The sequence below is a fragment of the Ictalurus furcatus genome, chromosome 20, assembly GCF_023375685.1.
Source record: "Ictalurus furcatus strain D&B chromosome 20, Billie_1.0, whole genome shotgun sequence".
NCBI lineage: Eukaryota > Metazoa > Chordata > Actinopteri > Siluriformes > Ictaluridae > Ictalurus > Ictalurus furcatus.
The window spans coordinates 3,657,171-3,683,152 of record NC_071274.1 but is presented as its reverse complement, the minus strand read 5'-3'; the positions used below and the strand labels follow the sequence as shown (position 1 = coordinate 3,683,152).

Genomic DNA, 25,982 nt, shown 5'->3' with positions numbered 1-25,982 from the left:
AGCGATTATTGATGACCTTAATCCGACTAAAGTCATACTCGAAGTAAACACAAATGGAATGAAGACGTGTGGAGTATTCCTGTTTTAGTCGTATTATCGACGTGCGTTACAGACATGTACACACCTTAATCACACTATTAACGTCGTGTGAGAGTTTTCACCGCATTATGCGACAGGACACGTACACACACGGCAGCGCTCAACCGTTTTACGGCAAACAAGAGAGCACGGCTGCGTCCCAAACCGCTTACTTACCTACTGTATAGTAGGAGAAATACATGTATCTCGGCTACTATATAGTAGGCAAGTACGCGGTTTGGGACGCAGCCCACGGCTTCAAGCGGTCATCTATCTGCACGTACAGCACGACAAATAATTAACTGCACTCGAAGCTTTCGTAAAATGAAAAATAAAAACACCCAAAACTGTATACGGTACCATAACGAAGACGAACTGTATGTCGATACGTGAAATTCTGGAGGGAACGTCGGACGGCGTGGCGTGGGGACGTAATGACGTGTGCCGTTAATCGATCTACGTTCTATAACATGTAAAACCTGAACATGAAAGGAGTATTCTAAAAGCGACTCATGTAAACACCTGAATCACAATATTGTCTCATTCAGAATAAGGTCAGTAATTAGATTACTGCTGTCCATGTAAACATAGTCAGTAAGTGTTGATTAATTTCCTATAACAGTACTCTCCGAAAGTAGTTCTACTTGCAGGACAAATCACAGCTTTATAGCAATGTTCTTGTTCTAATACGTTATCGTTTCTATAGTAACAGCTCATTCACGAGGAAATTGTGAGCCTAATAATATACAGATAAATAAAAGTTATTGAACAAAGACAAACGTATAATCATTGATATGGTAGAGTTTATTGTTAGAAGGCATTATTTAACATGAACGGAAGGAGTCTTCAATGTCAGGGATTTGTATGGGTCGGTAGGTTTTCCACCCCGAGATGGTTCTGGTTTCAAGCTGTATTGATTTTTTTTTTTTTTTTTTTTAATTTGTCCTATTAATTTCACGAGAGCGAAACGGTGAGGGGCTGGTGAAGGAATCATTATATAACGTATAACGTAAGCGATAACAGGTACAAACTTGTTTTGTGGATGTTTCAAAACATTAACTCTAACGATCAGTGGTTAAAAAGCACAATGTGTTATTTGTTAATACATTTATAATTGTAATCATAGGCAGATTGCTGCGGTATAAGACACGCCAAAGGGGATTACTTTCATATAAAAGCCTTTTCTGGCTTTTCTGGACACGTTTCCTGATTTGAACACCATTACCTGTGATGATGTAAAAAAAAAAATAAAAAAAATAAAAAAACAACAACTAAAAAGCATGGCAAGAATCGAGGCTCATCAGAGAGAGAGATTCTCAGGCCAGGATGAGCCATCGATCCTCTCCTCCCTCAGAAAAGCTGTTTTTTTTTTTTTTTTCTTCCTCCATTTGGTACATCGATAATGGTGGAGCGATCAGTCAGTACTGGTTTAAAGATTAGTGATGTGGGCAAATGACGAGCAAGCGAAAGGTCACCATCGGTCTGCTGACATCCGAACTGAGAGAGTCATTATCACTGAAGCAGGGTTATCTCTCTTTCGCTGTCCTCTCATTCCTGGTACAGGTAATGGATGTTTGTTGGGTTGACATTAAAGGGGTATTAATAATGAACAGACAGGAAGGTGTTGTACCGGTCGGTCTGTCTAGGGCTGCAAACGAGTCCAAAAAGTTGAGGCATTTATTAGAAATGAAAACAGCATTTCAATCAGGTGAAATTTGACATACAAGTATCTAAAAAGGACGATCTTTGCTAGCTGTTTGGGAAACCGTATGAAATTGAAAGTGTATCGTTTTAATATTGTTATAACGCCATCTGCTTGTCCACCACATCGAAACTTTCCACTGCTCAAGCAATAGGTTTCAAACAATCCCTCAATGCGTACAATGAATGGATTTGGTTCAGTAGGGTGTAAAGGAATCAACGACGAGGTGGCACGACGCAAAGCAGAGATAACGTTACCACCCAAAAGTCGACTATTTTCCAGTAAGAGGATGTCTACAAGTATTTTACTCCTCTTATACCGCAGCACGTTGAAAATCTTTACAATTGTTCGTCATTTATCGTGAACAAAACATCATACAATATTGTGTGTATAGTTACATTTCATGTTGTGGATCAACTTCCTGACCAATCAGATTCGGCAAATTATTCAATGGCACAGTGGTATAAAAACATACAGTATAAACTCGGTTAACATTTCAGTCAGGACACACTTTTTTATGTTTATATTAGTAAAGAATGATGTGATGTGATGTGATGTGATTTATTTATTTATTTATTTATTTGAGGAATGCCATCTGATAAAGTTGCATTTGATATTCATGACTAATGAAAGACAAAACAATTCCTTGTCGTTGATTCAAACATCTGGACAAGGGGAGTAGTTGATCATCTGGAAAGATGATCTAATTCTTCCAGACATGTTTTTCTATCTTAGTGGGACCAAATGTCCCCACAAGGATAGGAAAATCTGACAGGTTCGATCTTGTGAGGACATTTCGTTGGTCCCCATTGTCCATTTCCAAAACTGCAGCTTTCATTAAAAAAAAAAAAAGGTTACGGTTAGTGTTAGATATAGGTGTAGGAATAGCATTGTGTCAGTGAAGAGTGTGTGTGTGTGTGTGTGTGACCTGTTGATAGCATGAGTGTGTGGAGAGCTGACGTAGTGTGCAGTAGTTTTCCATCAGATAAAGCCCAGAGAGTGGAGAGTCCCTGGCACTATGCTTTGATTAACACTGATGCGAATAGCAGATTGCTCTCTTTCTCTCTCTCTCTCTCTCTCTCTCTCTCTCTCTCTCTCTCTGTGTGTGTGTGTATGTAATGAACGAATGAATGCTGGCCCGGAGATCAGAGCCATTTGCCGGAGATGTCAGGATGTTCGCCTTAATCCTCGTGTCTCTTCAGTAAGTGATCGCACTGAGACGTCGTTTCTGTGTGCTATCCAAACTCCTGAAGCTATCAAAAACAATTCAGGAAATAAAAACCTCTCTCTCTCTCTCTCTCTCTATTGCTTTTTATCTTCTCTCCCCACATACAATGTACGTCTCTGTTCATTTTCATAGCTTTATTGGCGTGAATTATGATAAGTTTGAAACAGGTTGGAACAATAATAATAACCAAGATCAAGATGGGCTCAATATTATAAATTTGTGAGAACGTTCGTGCATGAACGAACCTGTATAAAATGTTGTGTATGGCTAAGTTGAAGCTGAGAGGCAGATTAGCACTGACGGCTTTCTTTATAAGGATCAAGCAAAACCCTGAGAAATTGTTCTTACAGCTTAGAATTCCTACCAATTTCCTACAATTCCTGAGTACAAGTTTGTAATGTTGGCACTGATCAGTTTCACTGGGGTTTGAGTTTGGAATTTCTTCTTCTCCCTCTCTCGGAGGTTCAAACACCAACGCTTTCACTTAATTTCACTTCACTTACTTCAACTCTGACGTAGAAACCAAGTGGGCGGGGCTGAGGACTCTTTGCATGGTAAAACCCAATGGATGCACTGCTTGGTTATTAAGTAGCGCTCACTGTCTTCTTATTGTTGCTTAGGTTTTATTACTGCTAACACAAACACCGATATTACGTAGAGAGCCGTAAGTGCCGACGCCAATGATTACAAGTGTTTATTTATTAAAGAATGACACCATACATATCATTTATAGTTCCATTTAATATTGCGGAACGTCTGCGAAACAAGTTCCTGTTATCACTTACGTTATAGCAACTATTAGATATTATAATAAAGATCATTTTTTTTAATTGTCATGTACACGCAAAAAGTCTTAGAGACCTTATCGTAGCATGAAATTAACAATTACAAAGCGCTGACACTGGAGACTCCTTCCATAAATGTTAAACATTTACAGTAGACTTCGCCATATCGACAATTCAATGTTGCGTTTTCTTTGTTAGAATCAACAAGTTTTTATTCGGTTTATTTTTAGACTCGGATTATGTGAAGCATCCACCGTATAGTGTAAGTCCCTGGGTTAGTTGTTACTATAGAAACGATTAGAAACGTATTAGAACGAGTGCACTGAAATAAAAAGCTAATTGCTGTTGAATTTCAGATTGTCATTCAAACGTTTTAAAAAGCGCCAAATTGTTAAAACGGTTTCGACGTTGAGCGAAACTTTGAGGCAGTAACCTAGCAAGTGTAGTTTGTTGTTTCCACTATGTTGGATTTGTTATTAATATGTCGTTGAATCTGGTGAATGTTTGAGATCCTTTTTTTTTTTTTTCCTCTTCTTCTATTGAACACCTCTGGAAGTGCACTAGCAATGTCCACTGGTGACATCAGCATGGCAGACAGACACTATCGTCTCACAGGAATAACAGAAGTGCAGCACGTACAGTTACTAACAGAATGTACAGTTACTCGTGTTTTTTTTTTCCCCCTCTCAAAAATAAATAAATAAATAAATAAATAAATAAATAAATAAATAAAGCATAGCCTGCTCTCTTGTTTTCTCACCAATTTGCCATGTCTTCGAAATAGAATTTTCACCAGCCGATTTTTACTCGCGATCAGTCCAATCGAGTGCGACGGAAGACGTGGATCACGTCACGTCGCATGCGGCGGTTAATACTGGCACCCCAGGTGGCACCTTCTCACGTTCATCGCCAATTTTTGCTTCCTCTGTCCCTAGAGCTCTCTGCGTTCTATCACTTTGTCACATTGTATTTTCATCTTCACTTTATTTTATCTCCCTGGCTAACCCAAACACCCCCCCCCCACCCCCACCCACTTCCAAACCACCACCCCTTCTCTATCTCTCTCTTTCGATCTCCCTCTCTCTCTCTCTCTTTATTTGTGCCGCTCTACATTCTGCTGTCCTTCAAGAGATGAAGTTAAAAACAGCAAAGACAAACACACACTGACACACATCAGTGGCCTGAAACAATTGATGTACCCAAACAGACTTGAACAGAGGCATGTTAATTAAGGCACACGGGATGAAAGTCGTTCAGATCAGCCTTTCAGACATAACAAAATGAAATAAAGAAAATATTTACTCTAGACGTTGATTAATTTGTCCTCCGGCTTGGCGTTGTTTACAAAATGGTCACATAAAGAACCAAGATTAGCTGTCATTAGTGTCTGCTTTTTTTGTAAAATGACAATGAGGGCAATGGGATTAAGGATAAAAGTGGCATTGTAATTACCCAGAATGCTCTGGGGGTGATGATTACTATGATGATTTTTTATTTTTTGTGTGTGTGTGTGTGTGTGTGTGTGTGTGTCTGTGAATGATCCAATCAAGAAAGAAAAAGAGAGCGAGAGAAAGTGAGTGAGCTATGTTAGTGACGCTATTAAATGCTGCATTGCATCCTGGGAGTGATCGGGAGGGAGACGGGTTTTGGGTGCGTCTGCGGGGTGTCCGATATGACGGCAGCTGAAAAACATCATGTGACGCACCCTTGTGTACTTACGCTCCTTAAAGATACAGACACATATAGACACACACAGACACTTTATCAGTTTTAGATGTGCTGTGCTTTTTCTTTTGCACCAAACACCCTCTGATTCACAGTGTGCGTCACACACACACACACACACACACACACACACACAGCTTACACGTTGTTTATCGGAAATGGACATGAAAATGGCTTTGATGCTTTTAGGAACAGAGCTTCTGCAAGAGCAGTGATGTCAGTGAACGGGAAATATACGAGTGTGTCACCTGACACCTGAGTCCCGCGGCACTGTTGCTAACTGTGTGTGTGTGTGTGTGTGTGTGTGTGTGCTGGTTCAGCTGAGGTGAACACTACACGATCCTCCACTGTAAGCTGCAACACACACTCTCTCTTTTATGATCTGTGCAGTTCAGAAGGTCAGACATATCACCTGGGTTTTAAATCCAGCTTTACAAACACACTCTCTTTACATTCCACATATTTTCTATCCCTAATATCTCTCGGCAGTGTGTGCACGTTTTACCTCCAAAGCACACGCTATAGAAATACTGCAAGGTTTACCACACATTTGCATAACATTCTGTTCACCTTCTTGTGCACTAAACTATTATTATATCAGGTAACCTAACCTATATAGGTGCTTTTGTATCATTTGTGTCATTAAAGACATACTAATGATTTACTTCCTTTATCCATCCATCCATCCATCTTCTATACCGCTTATCCTTTTCAGGGTCACAGGGAAACCTAGAGCCTATCCCAGGGAGCATGGGGCACAAGGCGGGGTACACTCTGGATAGGGTGCCAGTCCATCGCAGGGCACAATCACATACACACTCACACACCCATTCATACACTACGGACACTTTGGACACGCCAATCAGCCTACCATGCATGTCTTTGGACTGGGGGAGGAAACCGGAGTACCCGGAGGAAACCCCGCAACACGGGTAGAACATGCAAACTCCGCATACTCAGGGCCACGGTGGGAATCGAACCCCCGACCCTGCAGGTGTGAGGCGAATGTGCTAACCACTAAGCCACGGTGTGCTACTTCCTTTATTTATTTATTTATTTATTTTTTTAAATTAAAACGTAATAACTTATTCATATTAAACATATGAATATCTTTCAAACGATCATTCGCATAACATGGTTGTACTTTCACGGTGAATAATGCAGGCGTTATGTGTCAGTCTATATAGATACCTATTTACCACAGTACTGCTGGATTCTGGAATCTGATTGGTCAAAAATGATTCATTCATTTTCTATAAATTATCTACCTATAACATCATCTCTGACAGAAGTTCCGGCTGCAAGACAAATCACAGGATTATATTAAAGCGCTTGTTCTAGTACGAAATCTTTCTCTAGTGACAATTTACACATAAATGTGTTGTTATTATTTAACATATGAAGCATATGTAATTCGACAGTAAAGTTTTGATTGATTTAACATTTAAGGAAAGACTCTAAAGTGTCAGCGTTTTTGCAACCAGTCTACGTTTTTCCGCTATGGGAAAGTCTTTTGGAGATGCTCTGACCCGGTCGTCTAGTCGGACGACAATTTGGTCCTTGTCAAAGTCTCTCAGATCCTTACGCTTGCCCATTTTCCCTGCTTCCAACACATCGACTTCAAGAACTGACTGCTCACTTGCTGCCTGATAAATATATCCCACGCCTTGAGAGGTGCCACTGTAATAAGATAATCAATGTTATTCATGTCACATGGTGTGGCTGATCGTTGTACAAATCCATACATAATATATGGTCAATATATTGGACAGTAATAAGTCGTTATGTAGTTCTTGAGTAGGCGGTTATGGCTAAATATACAATATAGCCAACAGTTTGTGTACACCTGACCATCACAGTCATATGTGCTTGTGAAACATCCCATTCCAAAGTTGCCCCCTCAAACCATCACCCCCACAGCATTTACACTTCTATCTATGGGGATTTGTGCTCATTCAGCCACAAGAGCATTCCTGAGGTCTTGCACTGATGCCAGGCGAGGAGGCCTGGCACATTCCTATATGTTTAGGTTGAGGTCAGTGATCTGTGTAGGACACTCAAGTTCTTCCACACCAAGCATGCAAACTATACCATGTCTTAATGGATCTCAAATTGTGCACAGTCATGCTGGAACATGTTCGGGTAAGTCCCTTTAGTTCCAGAGAAGGGAAATCTTAAAGCTACAGCATACAAAGACATTCCAGACACTTGTGAAAGGTCCACATAAAGGGGTACTGGTCAGGTATGCACATATTTTGGCCGTATAGTGTAACACTCGTCATTGATCAGTTTGAGAGAGAAACAATTGAAAAATCAGGGTGTTTTAAAGTATCACGTACTTGTGGTTTCTCCTGATGGCACGTTTAAGTGATCAGAACCTAATCGTAATGTTAATAAGAACAGATCTAGTAAGGATTTAAAAATGGCCCACCACTATGAGGATAAAGAGTCATTCAGCTCAGACATATGTCAGGTTTGACTAACTTCGCCTGTCCATTGGTGAGCCGCGTATAATTATATTATCGACGATAATTATAAGGTGTTTGGCGAAAGAGAGTTCTATCTGGATAAGACAGATTTTTTTTTCCCCTGTAATTATGAATTAGTCATGCTGCTTTTGCAGCCTGAGCAGTCTGGACATCTCCAACCTGACACGAGCATCTAAAACAGCAGCTTTTATTTTCTCGCACGCTCTCCTTTCAGACTGTTTTGGTGAGTTGGCTGACCATGGAGGCATTTGGAAAATGCTGAATCTGTTTAAAAAAAAAAAAATGTAAAAAAAAAAAACAAAAAAAAAAACAGTCCTGCATCAGATTCTCTTTCCGTCTCTCTCTTTCCTTCTCTCTCTTTTTTTCTTTCTTTCTGCTGCTCTCTGTCTACTGAATTCCAGCAAAGAGACGTCTGCTACAATCAGGCCAAGGTGATTTATAACAGCAGAGTGCTCTATATAGACACACACACACACACACACACACACACACATACAGTTTTATAACCCCTCACAGCATATGATCTCCTCTGCAAGGTTCTTGCCCACATTTCACATCTACTTTAGACCCTATAGACATGCTTGGTGTTGACGCTGTAACACACATTTAAGCATGCATGCATTTGTTTATATACACACTCACACACACACACACACACACACACACACACACTCTCTGGTACTGTAGGTGCCCACGCTTTCACACAAAAAGTCCATATCACACTCGTACACAGTCTAATTGACACAGTCTAATAGCCCCAGATAAATTCGCTCCAGTTTTCCCGCTAATAATAGATCTGTGGTGCAGAGGGATAAAGTGAAAACACACGACGTGCACTCTGGCCTACAAACTCAAGTATCAATTTCCCAGACACATAAACACCAATTTTAGATAGCCGAGGTCTCCATCGAGCAGCCTGATCATTAGTACTCCGACCACATATGATGGTACAGCGACACAGATACAGACAGGTTACAAGCTCACACTCGTTTAGTGACAGTGTGAGATATGGGCCAATCCTGCCACCCTCGCTTTTTATTACTGACCACAGAGAGAAGCTTCTAGAGGGATTTGCTTTCTTCATTGCAGTACGATCTGTGCTAGTTAGCCTCTCTGTGAACACACACAGTGGTAGATATTTGTGTAATTGTGTGTGTGTGTGTGTGTGTGTGTGTTAATGTGTACTGAGGGTTCTTTGTGTAAGAAGTGTGTTTGAAGTGTGCTAGAACACCAAGAGTGTAAATATACTGACTAAAGGTGAATCTGATATGTAATCCTTCTTAATATGAGATCATGTTAAAACATATACAGTAATATATATATATATTTTTTTAATAAAAATGTCAATAATAAGATTTTAAGTTATTTTGCTTCTTTTAAGCATTTAATTTTAGAGCAAACCAGAATTGTTTATCAATAGAAATTTGGGGCAATAATGTCTAGAAGTAGGTTTAATCATTCTTATAAATTATTAATCATTGTTGATGATGATGATGATGATGATTGTTATTATTATTATTATTATTAGTAGTAGTAGTAGTAGTAGTAGTAGTAGTAGTAGTGTTGTTTTATTAATTAAATTCCTATTAACATTAAATTCTTTGCTAATTAAAGAATGAGAAATTCAAGAAAAGAAAAAAAATTATCCATTTTATAGTTTTAATTATTAAGGCTTAATAATTATGGACATTTTTTTGCCCAGTTCCATCCCTGATTTGACAAAATTCCAAAATCAGTATAAAGTAAAGTCCGGTAGATTAATATATGTAGTAATGCATTCATAAGGCGTTAAACATGTTGTTAGAATTATATGTAAAAAGCCATTACGATCTATAGCAGTGTTTTTATAAATAATTTATATAATTTATAACATACATTTATACGTACATTTATGAATCCTTAACAGAATTCCAATACCACTTTCCGTAAGTGTTCATAAGGCTACATAAGCCATTTCTGAGACGTGACGTGAACCTACATAAACAAATATATAGGCTTAATCCAACAGGCAGTGCCATAACTATAAAAATGCATCAATTAGTTTTGATAGAAACTGATTTTAAGTTGACGTAACACACTATGTCAAGTGACATGGAAGGTTTGTTGACATGAGGTTGTGTTATGAAACTTTTTGAGGGCATTTCTGCTATGTCAGAGTCACAAAATGGTGCTTAGATCAAATATTCCAATTCGGTGATAGAAAATATACCATACATAACGATGCTGTTATAGTTGACATGACATTGCTGTAGGTGTCATAACTTTATGTCATAAGCAAAATCTTTGTCATATCTTAGATTTGATGTCAACTTGACATCAAAAGGTACAAAAGCAGTTATTATGACAGTTTTCACCGAATGGAATGTCTTTATAAATGTTTAGATTTAGGTCATTTGGTCATGAAGGGATTATGGAGGTGTCATGTAGCCCTATGTGCACTGTCCTGAAGTGAAGCATTACCAGATATTTCCATATCAGGAGCCACAAATGATCTAGTGCTGTGAGAAGGTAAACAAGTCGATCTTAAGGTTTCTGTTTTTGCTTCAGATTGATCAGAAGACTGGTATATACGGAATAAAACGTAACACGATGAGCTGTTATAGGAAAATAATCAAAAGCAGGGCACAAGAGGAAAAGGGATGCATGCTGGACGTCTGGGTTACAGGACGAGATTTGGGACAGTTTGGAAAGAGAGGTTGTCTGGAGTTAAGGGTGAAGCAGAGGAGGATGAGTGTTCCCAGGGGCGTGTTCTCAGGGCAGCAGCTGTTACTCCTAAAATAAGCCTCGGCTGAGATGTCTATTATTTCTATGCTTAATAAATCATATTTATCTCTTGTGGATTTCAGTCGTCGATTTTGATCACGTCCCGCACGTATTATGAACCATAGAGAACCACAGATCAGCTATGACACTGAAGTCAGTACGTGGCTATTCATTTTGCACCAAAGAAAAATGAGTCATGCTTTATTAGGAAATGAATCAACAACGATGTGGTGTGATGCAGTCTAACACAACGTGTCAATACAGTTACTCACACAAAGTGAGTGTTTTTTCTGATACATCATGCCTCGAAGTGTTTTTCTCTCCTTATACTATAGCAATTTGCCAACGATTATATATTTTTATTAACTAAAGAACAGCATGTCCTAGTTTTTCTACATTTATTGTTACATTTAATGTTGTGGAACATTCGTGAAAAAAAGATAGTCCTGACCAAAGTCCTCTTGAAGTCTTGAAGGATTTGCTGTGTTGGAAAACTTAAACCTCTGACTGTTACATAGCGCTAACATTGGAGACTCCTTCCATAAATGTTTAATAAATGTCCCCGCTCAGAAAACTCAGTGCATTGATATAAACCTTGCAGCGTCACTATTGTCATACCTGCTGTTATTGAAAGAAAATTATCGGGAGTCAATAATTCAACAGGAAAAGATACAATGATCAAGAGAGCACTCAATCCAGAAACTAGGTCTCTCTCTCTCTCTCTCTCTCTTTTTTTTTTGGACTATTTGATGAAACCAGGCCACCAGATCCATTTAAATGCTCATCTTTTGCAGATGCGAGGTTTCTCTCCCTCCATTCGAATGAGATCAATTTATTCCACCAATTTGCTGCCTCCATGATTGGATGTCTCTTTCAAGCTCCAGCAGCTCTTTTTTGGACACTTAGATACATATGTCCCAGAACCAGGGAGATATGATGCAGTCCTTTTGGTCAAATTTAGTGAAAGCAAAAAGCACTGCAGAAAATTGGATCCAGGAAGGAAGGCTTTGTATGTATATTTCACACACTGTATTAGATTAGATTATGATGTTACCTCCACCTAAACACCAACGTAACGCTGACCTCAATTTGATTGCATTGTAAACCGACGTCAGGCTTATTTTGAGCCACACTCAAAATCAGCAACGGCTAAAATGTCCTCAACATGTCCACGGCATTAATGAAGGCATACACAAAGCCAGCCTCCAGGCTCCAGGGGACAGGCATGTAAAAGGAAATGAATTTAGCAATTAGCTGCAATCAATAGCATGCAGAGAGTTAAATAAGGTTAGAGTCAGAAACAGTGCAGAGCTGGAACCAAGCAGGCAGCAGCTCACCGGCCAATCAGCACGCATGCTTTCCCTGTCGCCAGGCAGATTCAAGAATGTAGCAACCAATCACGGAGCAGACTGCTAGGCATGAACCTGAGAGTTAAAATAAGGTGAAAAGAAAGGTATAGTAAATGTAAAAAAAAAAAAAAAAAAAAGATATGCCTTTGCCAGAGAATAAATCATAAAACATAAGACAGAGAGAAATAAGTGGGTCGTGTTGACAAAGTGTAAAAAAGAGATGAATATGAAGAGATTTTAGCAGAGGGCCAGGGGGTCATCAGCTGCATCCTGGTTGATAGCCTTTGTTTGCTTGTGTGGTAATTACAGCCTGGTGGCTGACGACACACTGTGTTCACACGCGCAGACACGCATACGCAAACACCCACATGCCCCTTCTGGCCAGATCTGTTCAGTATTCATGGGGAGTGCAGTGAGACACAGCATGGGACTGCTATGAGCACTAAGGTGCGAACAGAACGAGAGAGGCACAAAAAGAGAGAGAGAGAGAAAGAATTGTTGGGGAGGCAGGGTTGGGGGGGAGTGGTGTTGCGTCAAAGCTTTATGACCATCTGAATTGTAGTCCTCTTCTTATTCAGCAATGCAATGCATATATAATCATCGTCATCACCTGACTCAGTCTGGACCTGAGAGGAATACATACAGGAGGGTTTTCTATCTCTCGCTTACTCTCTCTAGCTCTCCTTTCACCAGCCACTTTAATAGGAACACCAGTACACCTGTACACATTCATGCAGTTATCCAACCAGCCACCTATGTGGCAGCAGTTCAAAGCATTAAATCGTGCAGATACAGAACAAGATCTTCTGTTAATGCTCACTTCAAATATCAGAACGGGGAAAAATTGTGATCTCAATGTCGGTGACAGACGGGCCGGTTTGAGTATTCCAGAAGCTGCTGATCTCCTGGGATTATTCACGTTTTACACAGAATGGTGCGACAAACATCCAATGAGGTCAGAGGAGAACGGCCAGTCTGGTCGAAACTAATACGAAGGCTACGGTAACTCAAATAACCACTCTTTACATCAATGGTGAGCAGAAAAGCATGTCAGAATGCGTTAAGCTTTAAGGCGGCTGGGCTACAATAGCAGAAGACCACATCCGGTTCCACTCCTGTCGGCCGAGAACAGGAATCGGACACTGCAGGTGGCACGGACTCACCGAAACTCAGTAAAGCATGCTGTTTCACTGGAAACTTTGTCTACTGCGCTTAGATTTTAATACGTATAGTAAATATGTATACAATATACAGTATATACACAGCTAATCTGATTCATGTCAAATTGGTGTCTGCGTTTGAAAATGGTGGAGGTGCAAAAAGGTGATATAAAAGAAGGAGTGGAAGAAAAAAAAAGGTGTATACACTAGTGAATTGAGTGTGTGTGTGTGGGGGGGGGGGAATCAATGGTGGGAATCAAAAAATAAAACAGCCCACATCTGACCTGTGGGTGCACAAAGCCATGACTCACGTTTTTTGTTGTTTTTTTTCCCCTTCACCTGTGAATAAAAATTAGCTGGGATCCTGATGCATAACTCCCACTCTCTGTCTCTTGCTCGCTTTCTTTTTGCAGGGCCGCTGCTCCAGAGAGAACTGTAAGTATCTGCACCCTCCGCCCCACCTAAAGACGCAGCTTGAGATCAATGGCAGGAATAACTTGATCCAGCAGAAGAATATGGCTATGCTGGCCCAACAGATGCAGCTGGCCAATGCCATGATGCCTGGCACACAACTACAGCCTGTGGTGAGATGTATTCACACACACACACACACACACACACACACACACACACGGCACAACACTGCATTGCCATAAAGAACGTTTTATTAGCATCATCTAACAGTTTGCACTCAAAGTTCTTTCTAATGTATTGATGTCAGATTAATGTATTGGCACCCTCGTCTGCATTAAAACAAGCACGCTGTAGCTTACGATGTGCGCTATCAAATCCGATATAATTTGGAGTAGCATTTTACTTCTGATGCTTATCACTAGTCAATCACGATCTCAAGTGGGCTTCTCCTATTTTGACGTTTAGCATTACGTGATAGGAAAAACTGACACAAGGACCCGGCCCAGATATAGATCAGACGGGCTGAATTGTGGCAAAGCGGTATTACACTGAGCACTCTAACTCCTAACGCTGACCCACTCATATTATCTAGAATTACCGTTTTGCACAATGAACGTCACAGCAAAATGAGATTAAAGGAACCATCTGACACCAGATACTGTATCTCTAGCACAATGAGGTAAGTAAGTTTATACTGGACCGCAGAAAGCCCGTTTCACAATAGATGATGCAACATACTAGCCTGGAAAGGTTCATCGTGTCATATAAAAAAAATAAATAAATAAATAAAAGATTTGTGAGAACACTTTCTATGAACGCCATACGTATGATGATCCATGAACACGTTCCGTATATGTTATGATGGATTTGCAAAGCATTGTCATAAATGTTTATGTAATGAAAATGCATTACAGTTTACAGCAATGATCATGATGCGTTTATAATTGCTATAGGACTAGATTACACGTGAATTTCAGAGTGGCGTTTATCTTATAAGTTACTTTATAAGTTGTATTTGTGAGCTTTAAGTAACGTGAGACATTTTAAATTAAAATGTTTATTAAATCAAAAGTATTTGCCCCCATCCTGATTTCTTCTGTTTTTGTATATATCTCATACTAAATAGTTTTAGATCTTCAAACGAAATACAACATAAAACAAAGGCAATCTGAGTAAACACACAGTACAGTTTTTTATTTTAGTGAAGCAAAAAAAAAAAAGTTATCCAACACCGGTCACCCCTGTGAAAAACTAATTGCACCCTTAAACTTAAAATCTGGTTGTGCCACCTTTAGCAGCAATAACTGCAACCAAACGCTTCTGATAACTGGAGATCAGACTTTCATCTACTTCTAGGACAAGGATTTACTCCTATGTGTTGGATCATTGTTTTACTGCATAATCCAGTTGCGCTTGAGTTTCAACTTATGGACCGAAGACAGGGCATTCTCCTTTTCTCATAGAGGGCAGCATTCATGTTTCCCTCAATTATTGCAAGTTGCCCAGGCCCTGAAGCAGCAAAGCATCCCCACACCATCACACTTCCTCCACCATGCTTGACCTCCAAATGCTTGTCTTCTAAACAGTTCCACTTTCGACTCATCAGTCCACAGAACATTCTCCCGAAAAGTTTGAGGATCATCAAGGTGTGTTTTGGCAAAAGTCAGACGAGCCTTAATGTTCTTCTAGGTTAGCAGTGGTTTTCGCCTTGCCACTCTTCCATGGATGCCATTTTTTCCCAGTGTCTTTCTGATAGTGGAGTCATGAACAGTGACCTTTATTGATGCAAGACAGGCCTGTAGTTCCTTTGATGTTGTCCTTGGCTCTTTTGTGACTTCCTGGAAGAGTAGTTGCTGTGCTCTTGGAGTAATATTGGAAGGTTGGCTGCTTCTGGGAAGTTTTTTTCCATTTGGAGATAATGGCTCTCACTGTGGTTCTTTGGAGTCCCAGAGCCTTTGAAATAGCTTTGTAACCCTTCCCAGATGTATTTCAATTTAAATGTTGGCATAGTGTGTTACAGGGTAAGACCTTTTAGCCAACTTCATGCTGTTGAAAAAGTTTATAATGGGGTTCAACTGGACTAAACCCTGTTGATTTGATTGAACAGGGTTTGCAGTAATCAGGCCTGGTTACGTCTAGTCCAGCTGAACCCCATTATGAATGCAGTTTCATACATTTGGGGAATTTCATAACTACGGGGGCAAATATATTTTCACACACAGGCCCAGTTGGTATTGGATAGCTTTTTTGCTTAAATAGATAACATTATCATTTTAAAACTGTATTGTGTGCCTTTGTTTTATCTTAGAGTTTGTTTTAATTTCTGAAAACGTTTAGTGTGAGAAAAACCGACGAAATCAGGCAAATAGTTTTTTATAGCACCGTACATAGCCATAAGGTAGAACACATTTTCATAATGTATGAAGTATAATGCTTTATAAATGCATTACAACAGTGCATAGTGCATTATGAATATGACCTGCATAGTAAGTGTTACCACATTGTAGGAAAAACCTGCTAACACCAGACTTTAGATTTTATAACTCCTTTTGAAAGATCTGACAAATTAGTCGGAAAGGAATAACCTCTGTCCCAGAAATTTCCCAACCCAGCTCAGAGAACGTTCTGTTATGGTGTGGCACATGGACAAAATCTTTGTGTGGGAGTTACAGCGAATAGATCAGGGTGCCTGAAAGTGCTCAGAAAAGCTGGCATGTGTGGAAATGTCAGCTTTTAAAGATCTGAAGCAAAACACTAGGGTTGAGTTCGGCCGATGGGGTGAAACCCAGTTCCAAACAAGGCAACATCTGTGCAAGAGGTGAAAAAGCTACTAAATCTGAGAACCCAATTCAGAGTCTGTTTCAGATCTGTACAGGCCATTTCAATTAAACCTTACCACAATGTCTGTATGTGGTACTGCATGTAACTGGTTTCAGTTATCCGTTGCCTTGTTTCTCCACTGGCGCAAGTCCTTGTGTATAATATTGCCTAGCTCTACCAGCCCCTGGCCTGCCGATTGACTTTCACTCTTCATTACCACCTCATCCCTTGAATCCATCTCCAGCATCAGTACTGCCTCCAAGTTTTGCGGCTTTTGAAGCCTCCACTGCTTCCTCTAGAGGTCGAGCCCCTGCTTCCACCGCCAACTACAAAACCACAGCTGCCAGTTTTCCATCGCTGTCATTGATGGTGCTTTGAAGTTGTCTTGGTGGCTTTGAAACCACTTTGGGGTGCTCACAATTTGAAACCTTTCACAAAATGGGCTCTGTTCTGCTTTCCTATTCTACTATACATAAGTGGTTACAGGCTCTGTAATAATGATTGCAGGAAATGGTTTGGTCTGAACTGTTTTGGCAAACAGAAGGTTTTTGTGACAGAAAAAGACGTTTTCACACTTGAGTCCGCACTCACAACCAATTCTGGGCTTGTTTTGGTGAGTGGCATACATTCACAGGTTTCCATATTTCTATATGTCACGCCGTTTGCTGTTTTTTTTTTTGTGGGGATTTTTTTGTTATTATTTTTTTTATTTTGATATCAACACTAGATGGCATTGTGTGCAGTTTGTCCATTTTAAAGCGAAATCTAGCACTGCCTATCAGCTAACCAAGATATGTTGGTGAGCCAGTTACTATATAGCTGTTCCAGAATGCAAAATAAACTCTACACCATTTACTTCCCAGTCATCTAACCAATATTTAGCTCAAATTCAGTATATCCCCAAAGTCTCCATACATAGGGGACTATGTTTGCCAGCACCACGTCGATTGTGCCTTTGTCAGCGGATGTTCGTCGAAGTCCACTTAGTCCATCACAACCTTGTGACAGATTCCCAATCCAGCCATGAGAATGATTTCAATACGTTCTTCTTATGTCTTAAAGGCTATCTGAAAAATATATATATAATCTAAACTAAATATGTTTAAGACATTTTGCTAAAAAGGTGTGAATTTCCCCTATGTGTGGATACTTTTTGGACACCCTGTAGTTACGTAGCAACCAACCCTACCCCAATATGGTGAAATTACATGCTTTCTAAGTTCTAATGGAAAGCGTATGATTATTAGATCAGCGTTATTATAAGCACCGTTTTTAGACCTGTTAAAATCTGTTAGAAAAAGTATCATTTTACACTTTCACCTGATCTCACATTTGTGCTTATAAGTAGAAGATGAGTTATTTTATTAGGATTTGATTTAATTAAAAAAAAAGAAAGAAAGAAAGAAAGAAAGAAAGGAACAAAGATATAGTTAGATATCATTTGTTCACAACCGATAATCAAAAATATTTTTAAAATTTAATAATTAATAATGAATTAATGTAGCTATGTCCCTGAAAAATGATACCATGCATTTGGAGTAAAAGAGCTTTTTTTTATCTAGCCTAAAAAGACAAAAACCTAGAATTATTAAGATTTTTAAAGGTTTGAAAGGTGTTTCGAAATTTTGTGGGATGAAACTCATAAAAATGATCTCGACCCTTTTCCAATTAGGTAACGTTCCGCTCAAAGTAAATGTGTTACAATATCCCAACCTCGTGTTCAGGATCCTGGAGCCAGTGTTTCTTATATAAAGAGAATAAGGGCTTGAGATGCTCCAGGAAACAGACCGAAAATAAAATAAAATAAAAGCTTTCAAAAGCGGCCTTAATTGCAGATTTGGCCCAATTCGGCTCAGGCACAGCAAGCGTCCCTCCGGATTGTTCTTCCTCTCCTTGCTGGTAATGAATGCAGGTTCCTGTGTCGTATTTCTCATTCACCATTTCTTTCTCTCTTTTTCTCTCTATCCATAGCTGGAGCGTAACGACTGATCAATCTCAAATTGATTGACAGCAAACGCTCCCGAGCGTAAACCAGTAAAGACAGGTTTCTCACTATAATGGTTATGTAAGTGGCGTTATTTTCATTAGCGTTATATAAAGAGTCTTGTGGCAGTGTGTGTGTATGTGAATGTGTGTGTCTGAAAGTTAAACTTCACAGCGCAGAGTGTGGGCAGCTTTTAATGCTGCTGTTATTCAGTGTGTTAGCGGTGTGCAAATTGGTCCTGGAGATCTGACTCACCTATGAAGGAAGAAAGAGAACACTGATTAAATATACACTCCAGATCTCAGGTACTGAGCCTGAATCTCAGCCACAATACCACAGTCAAATCTCAGTCTGTCTTTATAAACCAGGCTTGGGAAATATTAGTTACAATTAGTTAAGATTATATCTCTATGGGTTAAGTAGATTAAGTCGGTTAAACAACATTGTAATGATTTTTTTTACTCCTTGAAATCCACCCAACTCCACCCCCTTCTCATCCATATTCACAAAAAGCTCTGCCTTCCCTGTGGGAAAAAAAATCCAAACAATAGAAACCCTTATAGAATTTGTAATGGTTTAATGGTTATAGTGGAAACTGTATTGGTTTTATTGGAATTTATAATGGTCTCTGTGGGTCTCCACTGGTAATTTGCTGCCTTCTATTGATGGCATGTTATGTCTAGTGGACCAATAATGGCAATGGTAATTGTTTTAATGGTTACCTGATGGTTTGTAATGGTATTTGGAGTGGAACCCATAAAAATTTCTGTAATAGTTCTATTGGGTTTTTTTTTTTTTTTCAGCAGGGTTCAGAACCTACATTGGCTCATAGAGTTCAACTAGAGTTAGCATTAGCAAGAACTGTCATGAAAGCAAAGTTATAACACTATAAACACAAAATTAAGTTCAGACTGATTTCCTTGCTATCTTTTCTAGTTTTTCTAATGAGCTCGTGTGAGTTTTTAGTCTCTGGTGTTAGCATCATAAGCATTGTTAGCACCCGGCTAGGCCGTTCAACTACTTGAAAGCCAAGTTAGAACACTATAAACACCTACCGATTGATGAGAATGGCCAAGAGTGCATTCGCTGTCCTGTTTTTCTTTGTAATGAGCTCTCATGAGCTTTTAAGGTGTTAGAAAACAATTCAAAGCTTAATACCGAGGGATGAAGGTGGACGTAGGATTAGCAATGATATAATGAATAAACACATTGTATATACTTGTCTATCATTGCTAATACTGCATCCACCTTCATCCTCTTCACCAGTAGACTAATATGACTATATCTTGAAAAAGCGCTACCGATATTTATTCTGGATTCGCTGCGTAGAATTGTAAATTTAAGCTGTCTTGTAGAGATAATTGAAGTGAAAGATTCGAAGAAGAAGAAAAAAGAGATACTCTCTGTTATTCCACTAGGGGGCAAAATAGAGCGATAACTGTATAACTGTAGAAATTACCCCATGGTCTGGAGTGTGTTATTACACTTATAAATCAATGATTTTCTGAGAAAAAGTAGTTCCTGGTATCACTAATTTATAACCATACCGCACGTTGTTCTCTCACAATCATCTCCTTATGTCTTTCTTGATCTCTTTCTTTTTATCTCTTGTTCCGAAAAGCGTAAACTCCTCCGTCCTGAAGTGCTGTCCCATGTGTTTCTTTCCAAAAAATGTCTATTATCTATTTTCCTCCCTCTGCTGTGAAGACTTTAAAGCTTTTCCAAAGAAACAGATTCAATAATCAAGTGGAAGTAAACAGTGTGTGTCCGTTGACACTGTTTGCTTAAGGCGTCTCTCTATCGCCATACACGGACAAAATAGTCTTGAATGGGATCCCAGGCCTTATTGGCTCTTATCACATGAGTGGAGGTGATAAAAGAGAGCGGAGAGACAGCGAGGAACGAAAGAATGACAGATCTCCCTATAACAGAGCTCAGGATCTCTTCTTCACCACAGAGAAAGAGTGAAAGGAGAAAGGGCGAGGTAGATAAACGGAGACAGAGACGGCTGGCATGAAAAAAGGAAGAGAATACCGTGTAGCGGTGGATGAGCGCATGAAGAGGGAACCCAAACACAAAGGCTCAGGAGATAAAGATCAAAGATAAACGTCTCATCGGCACTTTAACACTTTTTTTCTGCTTCTATTTATTCGTTTGGCAAGACGCTTTTATTCAAAGTGGTGTATAAATGCATACACAGAGCTCAAGGTTAAGGGTCTTTGTCAGGGACTCGACAGTGACACCCGGGTCTTTCGGGGACGTCTTTGACATGGTCATGCTGGATTTATTTCCATGCGCCGACATCGGTTGATCTAATTAGGCCCCGCTAATTCCCTCAATCTCAAAGAAGTCCTGGCTTACAGAGTGTCATTTTTGCAGAGCTCCGAAACACGACTCATCGAAGCAGTTCTGTCACCTGAGTACGAATGCTAGCTCGCCGCCTACATCGGCTAATGAGCGAGATGTTCGAGTGCAGCAGTGAAACATAAATAATATTGTATGACTTCATGTGCTCCTGCTGTCAGAACGGTGTTAAACGCTGAGATTACATAAACATAAATATGGCATGCAAGCTTAAGCACCATGGCAACTTATTAGCGAAGGTCAAATATCAGAGGTAGTTGTTAGAACTGAATAAACTTCAAATCACGAGTGTTCCTAGGTTTTCTGTGGTTTAATGTCTATTAAATGTAAATAACATCTGTTTCTTTGAGACCGTGATTCTCAGAATCACTTTATTTGTCTTTTCTTGTACGTCTTCCGTGAGAAGGAATGTCATGACAGCATCATCCTACAATACAACCCTTATTCAACCCTTATTTTTCTCACGGATTCCTCCTTCGCTTGGCAACAAGTGCCACATGCTTATGTTTTGGTCTTTTCTCTGCCCCCCTTTATCCTACCATTGGTTTCTTTCTTGATCGTGTTCACCTGTTTTGTGTTAGCTCATTTACTAGCCTGTACCTTTTGTCTTGTCAAGTAATCCTGCATTTAGGTTTTTCAGTCTGAGCTGTGTTTCCCTAGTACCGTGATTCAAGGTTTTCATTGTTCTTCCAATTTATTAAATTCCACCTATCGGCTAGCTCTTCCCATTATACGACAGCTACCACCTATTATGTGCTTTCCACATAATTATGCACCCCAATATCTTGTTTATCGCCCCAATATCTTGTTTATTTATCTTGTTTATTTATCTTGTTTATTTATCTGTTTATTTATCTTATTTATCTTGTTTATTCTTCTTGTTTATTTAATGTACATGTTGGCACGGAACAAAAAAGGAGTGGCTCTTAATTTCATTGTACATGCGTATAGTGACAATAAAAAGGCATTCATTCATTCATTCATTCCCCGAGACACGTGACACCAGCCAACCACATTTCATGCACCATCACATTCCAGCGTAACACACTCAGAGCAACAAGTGCTATCTGCCCTCTTCTGCATACATGAGCTCATAGATGCCCACGATTGCCTAGTGTCGCTGTGATTGACAAGGAAAAAGAGTATGCCCCTTCTACCCAGAAAGCATAGCTGCATTTTGCTTTATTGAGCTCCTGACGCCTGTGATGGATGTCGCAGCGTCGGGGTTCAAACTCACAATCTCCAGAGGATAGACATGTTCTTCCAATTATAATCATGGATTATTCTAGTTTCTTACTGCCTACCTGTGTATTGTCCCCCTTCATGGACTTTGACAGTGTCTCTTGGTTGGCCCTATAATAAAACACATGCCAAGCACACACACTTATGCCCTGCCTCAGCGTTTTAAGGTCCCTTTAAAGTAAGAACCTGATTAAGTTTATAGTGTGCTTACTGTAGGGGTCGTGTGAGACTTACACGTCATGTCCTGCTTGTATAAAGTATTCATATTTACGGAAAATGTAAATGAAAAAAGAAAGAAAGAACTCCGAGAACATGACCCAAAAACATGGCAGACGTTTTCACAGTTAAAGTAGTTAGGACTCTAGAGTAACCCATACTATATGTTTCTAGGAAAGACGTCAAGATGTGCATTTCCACAGAAATAATTATACTGTATAGTCCGAGTCTATTTTCCGAGTAGAGTCTAAGAGCTGAACGTTCATAATTACCAAAGTTCCCACATGGCATGAACAAAACTCTTACGTTCAGTCGAATTCACTAACAAGAACTGTTTTTTTATGTTAGACTTGAGTAAATAAATATATGAAAATGCTGTAACAGGTGGGTTTTTTAGGTAAATGAATAAATTATCATATGCACTAAAAATCTGAACATTCTGTTCACACACCATCTGCTTTATTTTTTCAGACTATGACACCCGCTACCAATTTCATTCAAATGGTACCATATGTATGCTGTAATTAACTCACAGTGCCTGATATTCACCAAGTTAGTATGGTCCTCTAGGCCTTGTATTGCATGTACCGTATAATACTTTTATAATTGTGTTTTTGAAACTTTATACCTTTTAATCACTTTAACATGAGGGGTTTTTTTTTTTCTCCTCCAGTTAAAGTAAGTTGAGATTTTATTGGCACTTAAATGTGCTAACAGTGATTAGTGTGACGAGTTCGAAGAGTATGTGCTTTTGTTTTTGTTTTCGTGTTTGGGCTTGTCTCTGCCCGTGTCCCGTCATTGGTATGCTACCTAATGTGCTCGCCTGTTCTGTCTTCCACTTTGATCGCTTTGTCTATTTAAACCCTCATGTTCCTTTGTCTCATTGCGAAGCCAGTGTGCCTTTTTGAACTATATAAAAACTGTGTATATATATATATATATATATATATATATATATATATATATATATATATATATATATATATATATACAGTTTTTCCAAATTGTTCCTGTTGTAATTTTTTTTATGGATCATCCCTGGATGCCTTTCATTATGCAGACCTTGGCGATGAATTTTGGCAATGATTTTTGGGATACGCTTAATAACGTACACATTGAGTTTACGCGTCCTTGCATCCTGCCCTAAATAACCATGTTACATTATTATTATTATTATTATTATTATTATTATTATTATTATTATTATTATTATTATTTGAATTCTCTTTTAAAAGTTGTTTAAAAATCATACTTCACTTACTTCACCTGTAATGAATTTGCATATGGATTAAAGCATGGGAATAGGATTGTTTTCCTGTCAGAAAGGGTTCCAAGTAGAAACTAAGACGCCTTAAAGAACCTTTTTTCTAAGACTGTACTGCGCTACATTTTGGTATAGACTCTTTTATAAATGCTGTTATTTGTACTATTTGAGACACGAAAGGTGTATATTGAAACTTATAATACAGTACTACACTGGAACTGGTGCTATAGTGCATTAGTGTCTTCACTGTTCTTGAACAATAATTATAATACTTGTGAAGCCATAAACTCATGCTTTATAAAGACTTATGCATGTAACCATGACTATCCATAAGCATTTACAGTATACATGCTGTACAGATGTAATAGGAAGGAATACTATTATTATTATTGGTAGTAGTAGTAGAAGTAGTAGTAGTAATTTACACTGTTGTATACCTATATGAGGTATAATCTCAGCTAAATACACGAAATATATATAGAAATTATGCAGTACAGTATGCAGTCAGATCAGATTAGAAAGTTCTCGATACGTATGCTAATCTCAGGTCGTCTTGTGTCCCATTGCAGCCCATGTTCTCCGTCACGCCCAGCCTGGCCACCAACGCCACAGCACTGGTTAACCCATATCTGGGCCCCGTGTCTCCAGGCCTGGTGCCCACCGAGATCCTGCCAAGTGCACCCGTATTAATGACCAGCACCCCTAACGTCCCCGTGCCCGCTGCAGCTGCCGCCGCCGCCCAGAAGCTCATGAGGACAGATCGGCTGGAGGTGAGTACAGTTCCACTTCAAGCTGAACCTTCACTGAAAGTTAAATCCAAATATTTCCACTAACAAACTCTGGAGCCTTTCAGAAATATGCAGGCGTCTGTATATTGAGAACCCATCATTGTTTAATTGCACACTTCATTCAACGAATTACGCGAATTATAAAATGGCAAAAAAAAAAGTACTCGATTTGTGCTCGATTTCTTTATGACTGACCAAAAAAAAAAATTTAAAAATGCAGTGAAAGCCCAACTTTCAAAATATCAGTTAAAACTGTAGTCATTACCCGTGTGAAAATAAGGCCCACTAGGCAAAACGAGATTATTTCCATGACTCATAGTTACATGACTCTTATGTTCTGCTTGTTTATTAGCAGCTGTAGCTGAAGATATGTAATTAGGCACATCACGCGTGCTGTTTCCATGCTGCCTCATGGTTATCTGAAGTGTTCCTCCAAGCATCACGCTTTCTTTTCAAAACACCTCACCCATTCGACTAGCACTCATCATCTGTAAAAAAAAAAAAAAAAAAAATCACAGGCCTCCAATGTATTGTTCCAACAGTTCCTGTTTGTTCGCTTTAATTATGCATTATGGCATTCATTCGTTGGACTGATCATATTTCATTAACATAAATTCTTCATTAAACACACTCGAGCAAACAGAGGAAGGATGATACATGGGTTTCGGCGTCGGATCCTAACGTGATGTCTGACGCTTTTTGAGGTTATGCAACGCTGAGAAAACAGCTCATTATTCTTTGAACAGTCGTCATGTAGATAAATCAGAAACGCATCACCAATTCCACCCACTGCTGTTTGCCTATAATTATTAATTGGACAGCAAGTCAATCCCGTGCATAATTCATGCACCGAGAGGAGATTGCTGTCAGCAAAATAGCAAAGGACGCCATTGGGAAGTGGGCGAGAACACGTGGATTAGAGTGCGCTAATTAGTGCTAAAAAGCTATACAAGTCTCCACTGACCAGTGAAGGAATTAGCGATGTAAGGCGCTTGAATGTGGGGTCGACGGGGAGGAAAAAAAAATAGGATGGAACCAAGACAGTCGTAATCAAGCCTGCTAAACCTTCCTGAAGTTAAATGGCTGCTAATTCTACTGAGAATTGTGCAGCAATATTCGGATTTTGAAGAGAGCGTTTGGAATCTCCCGCTGCCAAATTGACTCCAGCGTATATCATTTGCGAAATAAATATCATCCAAATGGGACTCGGCAGTACCACGTTCAGCTGAGTGCACTCGAGTCAACAAGGAAACCATATTCATTCTAGGCCATGACATGGACCTGCGAAAAAAAACATTCACCCTGTAGAAACGGGGAGCACTATTTTCGCTGGCAGCGTGTCACTCGAATATTGCGTCAATGTTTTTTTTTAATTATCTTCCGTTCTCGAAACAGCAAGTCAATATTGCTTGCGCTGTTCCTTTGATAGAGCTGAAGTAATCACCTCGTCTCTGTGGAGAGGTAGTTATCTATTATTTTTTTTTTTTTTTTTTTTTTTTCCAACACACAAAATGAAATCTCAATTTAGCGATGCCATTCAAACATTGTTGGATAGTATTCCTTCTCTGTGCTTAAACTAGATTTCTTATGCTTACCTGTACAATGAAGAAA

The 25,982-nt window shown here is 39.3% G+C and overlaps 1 protein-coding gene across 18 annotated transcripts in view; it reads left to right on the top strand.

Moving 5' to 3' along the window:
• Window positions 1–25,982, top strand: part of LOC128624196 (muscleblind-like protein 1) — a 115,719-nt gene that overhangs the window by 72,066 nt on the left and 17,671 nt on the right. For all 18 annotated transcript variants that reach the window (XR_008388731.1, XR_008388733.1, XR_008388732.1 and 15 more), the window contains 2 exons: window positions 13,693–13,863; window positions 24,153–24,353. Coding sequence is in view for 15 of the 18 variants with exons in the window: in XM_053651640.1 (XP_053507615.1) it covers window positions 13,693–13,863; window positions 24,153–24,353 (372 nt within the window). In the remaining 3 variants the exon portion in view is untranslated. The remainder of the gene's footprint in view (window positions 1–13,692; window positions 13,864–24,152; window positions 24,354–25,982) is intronic.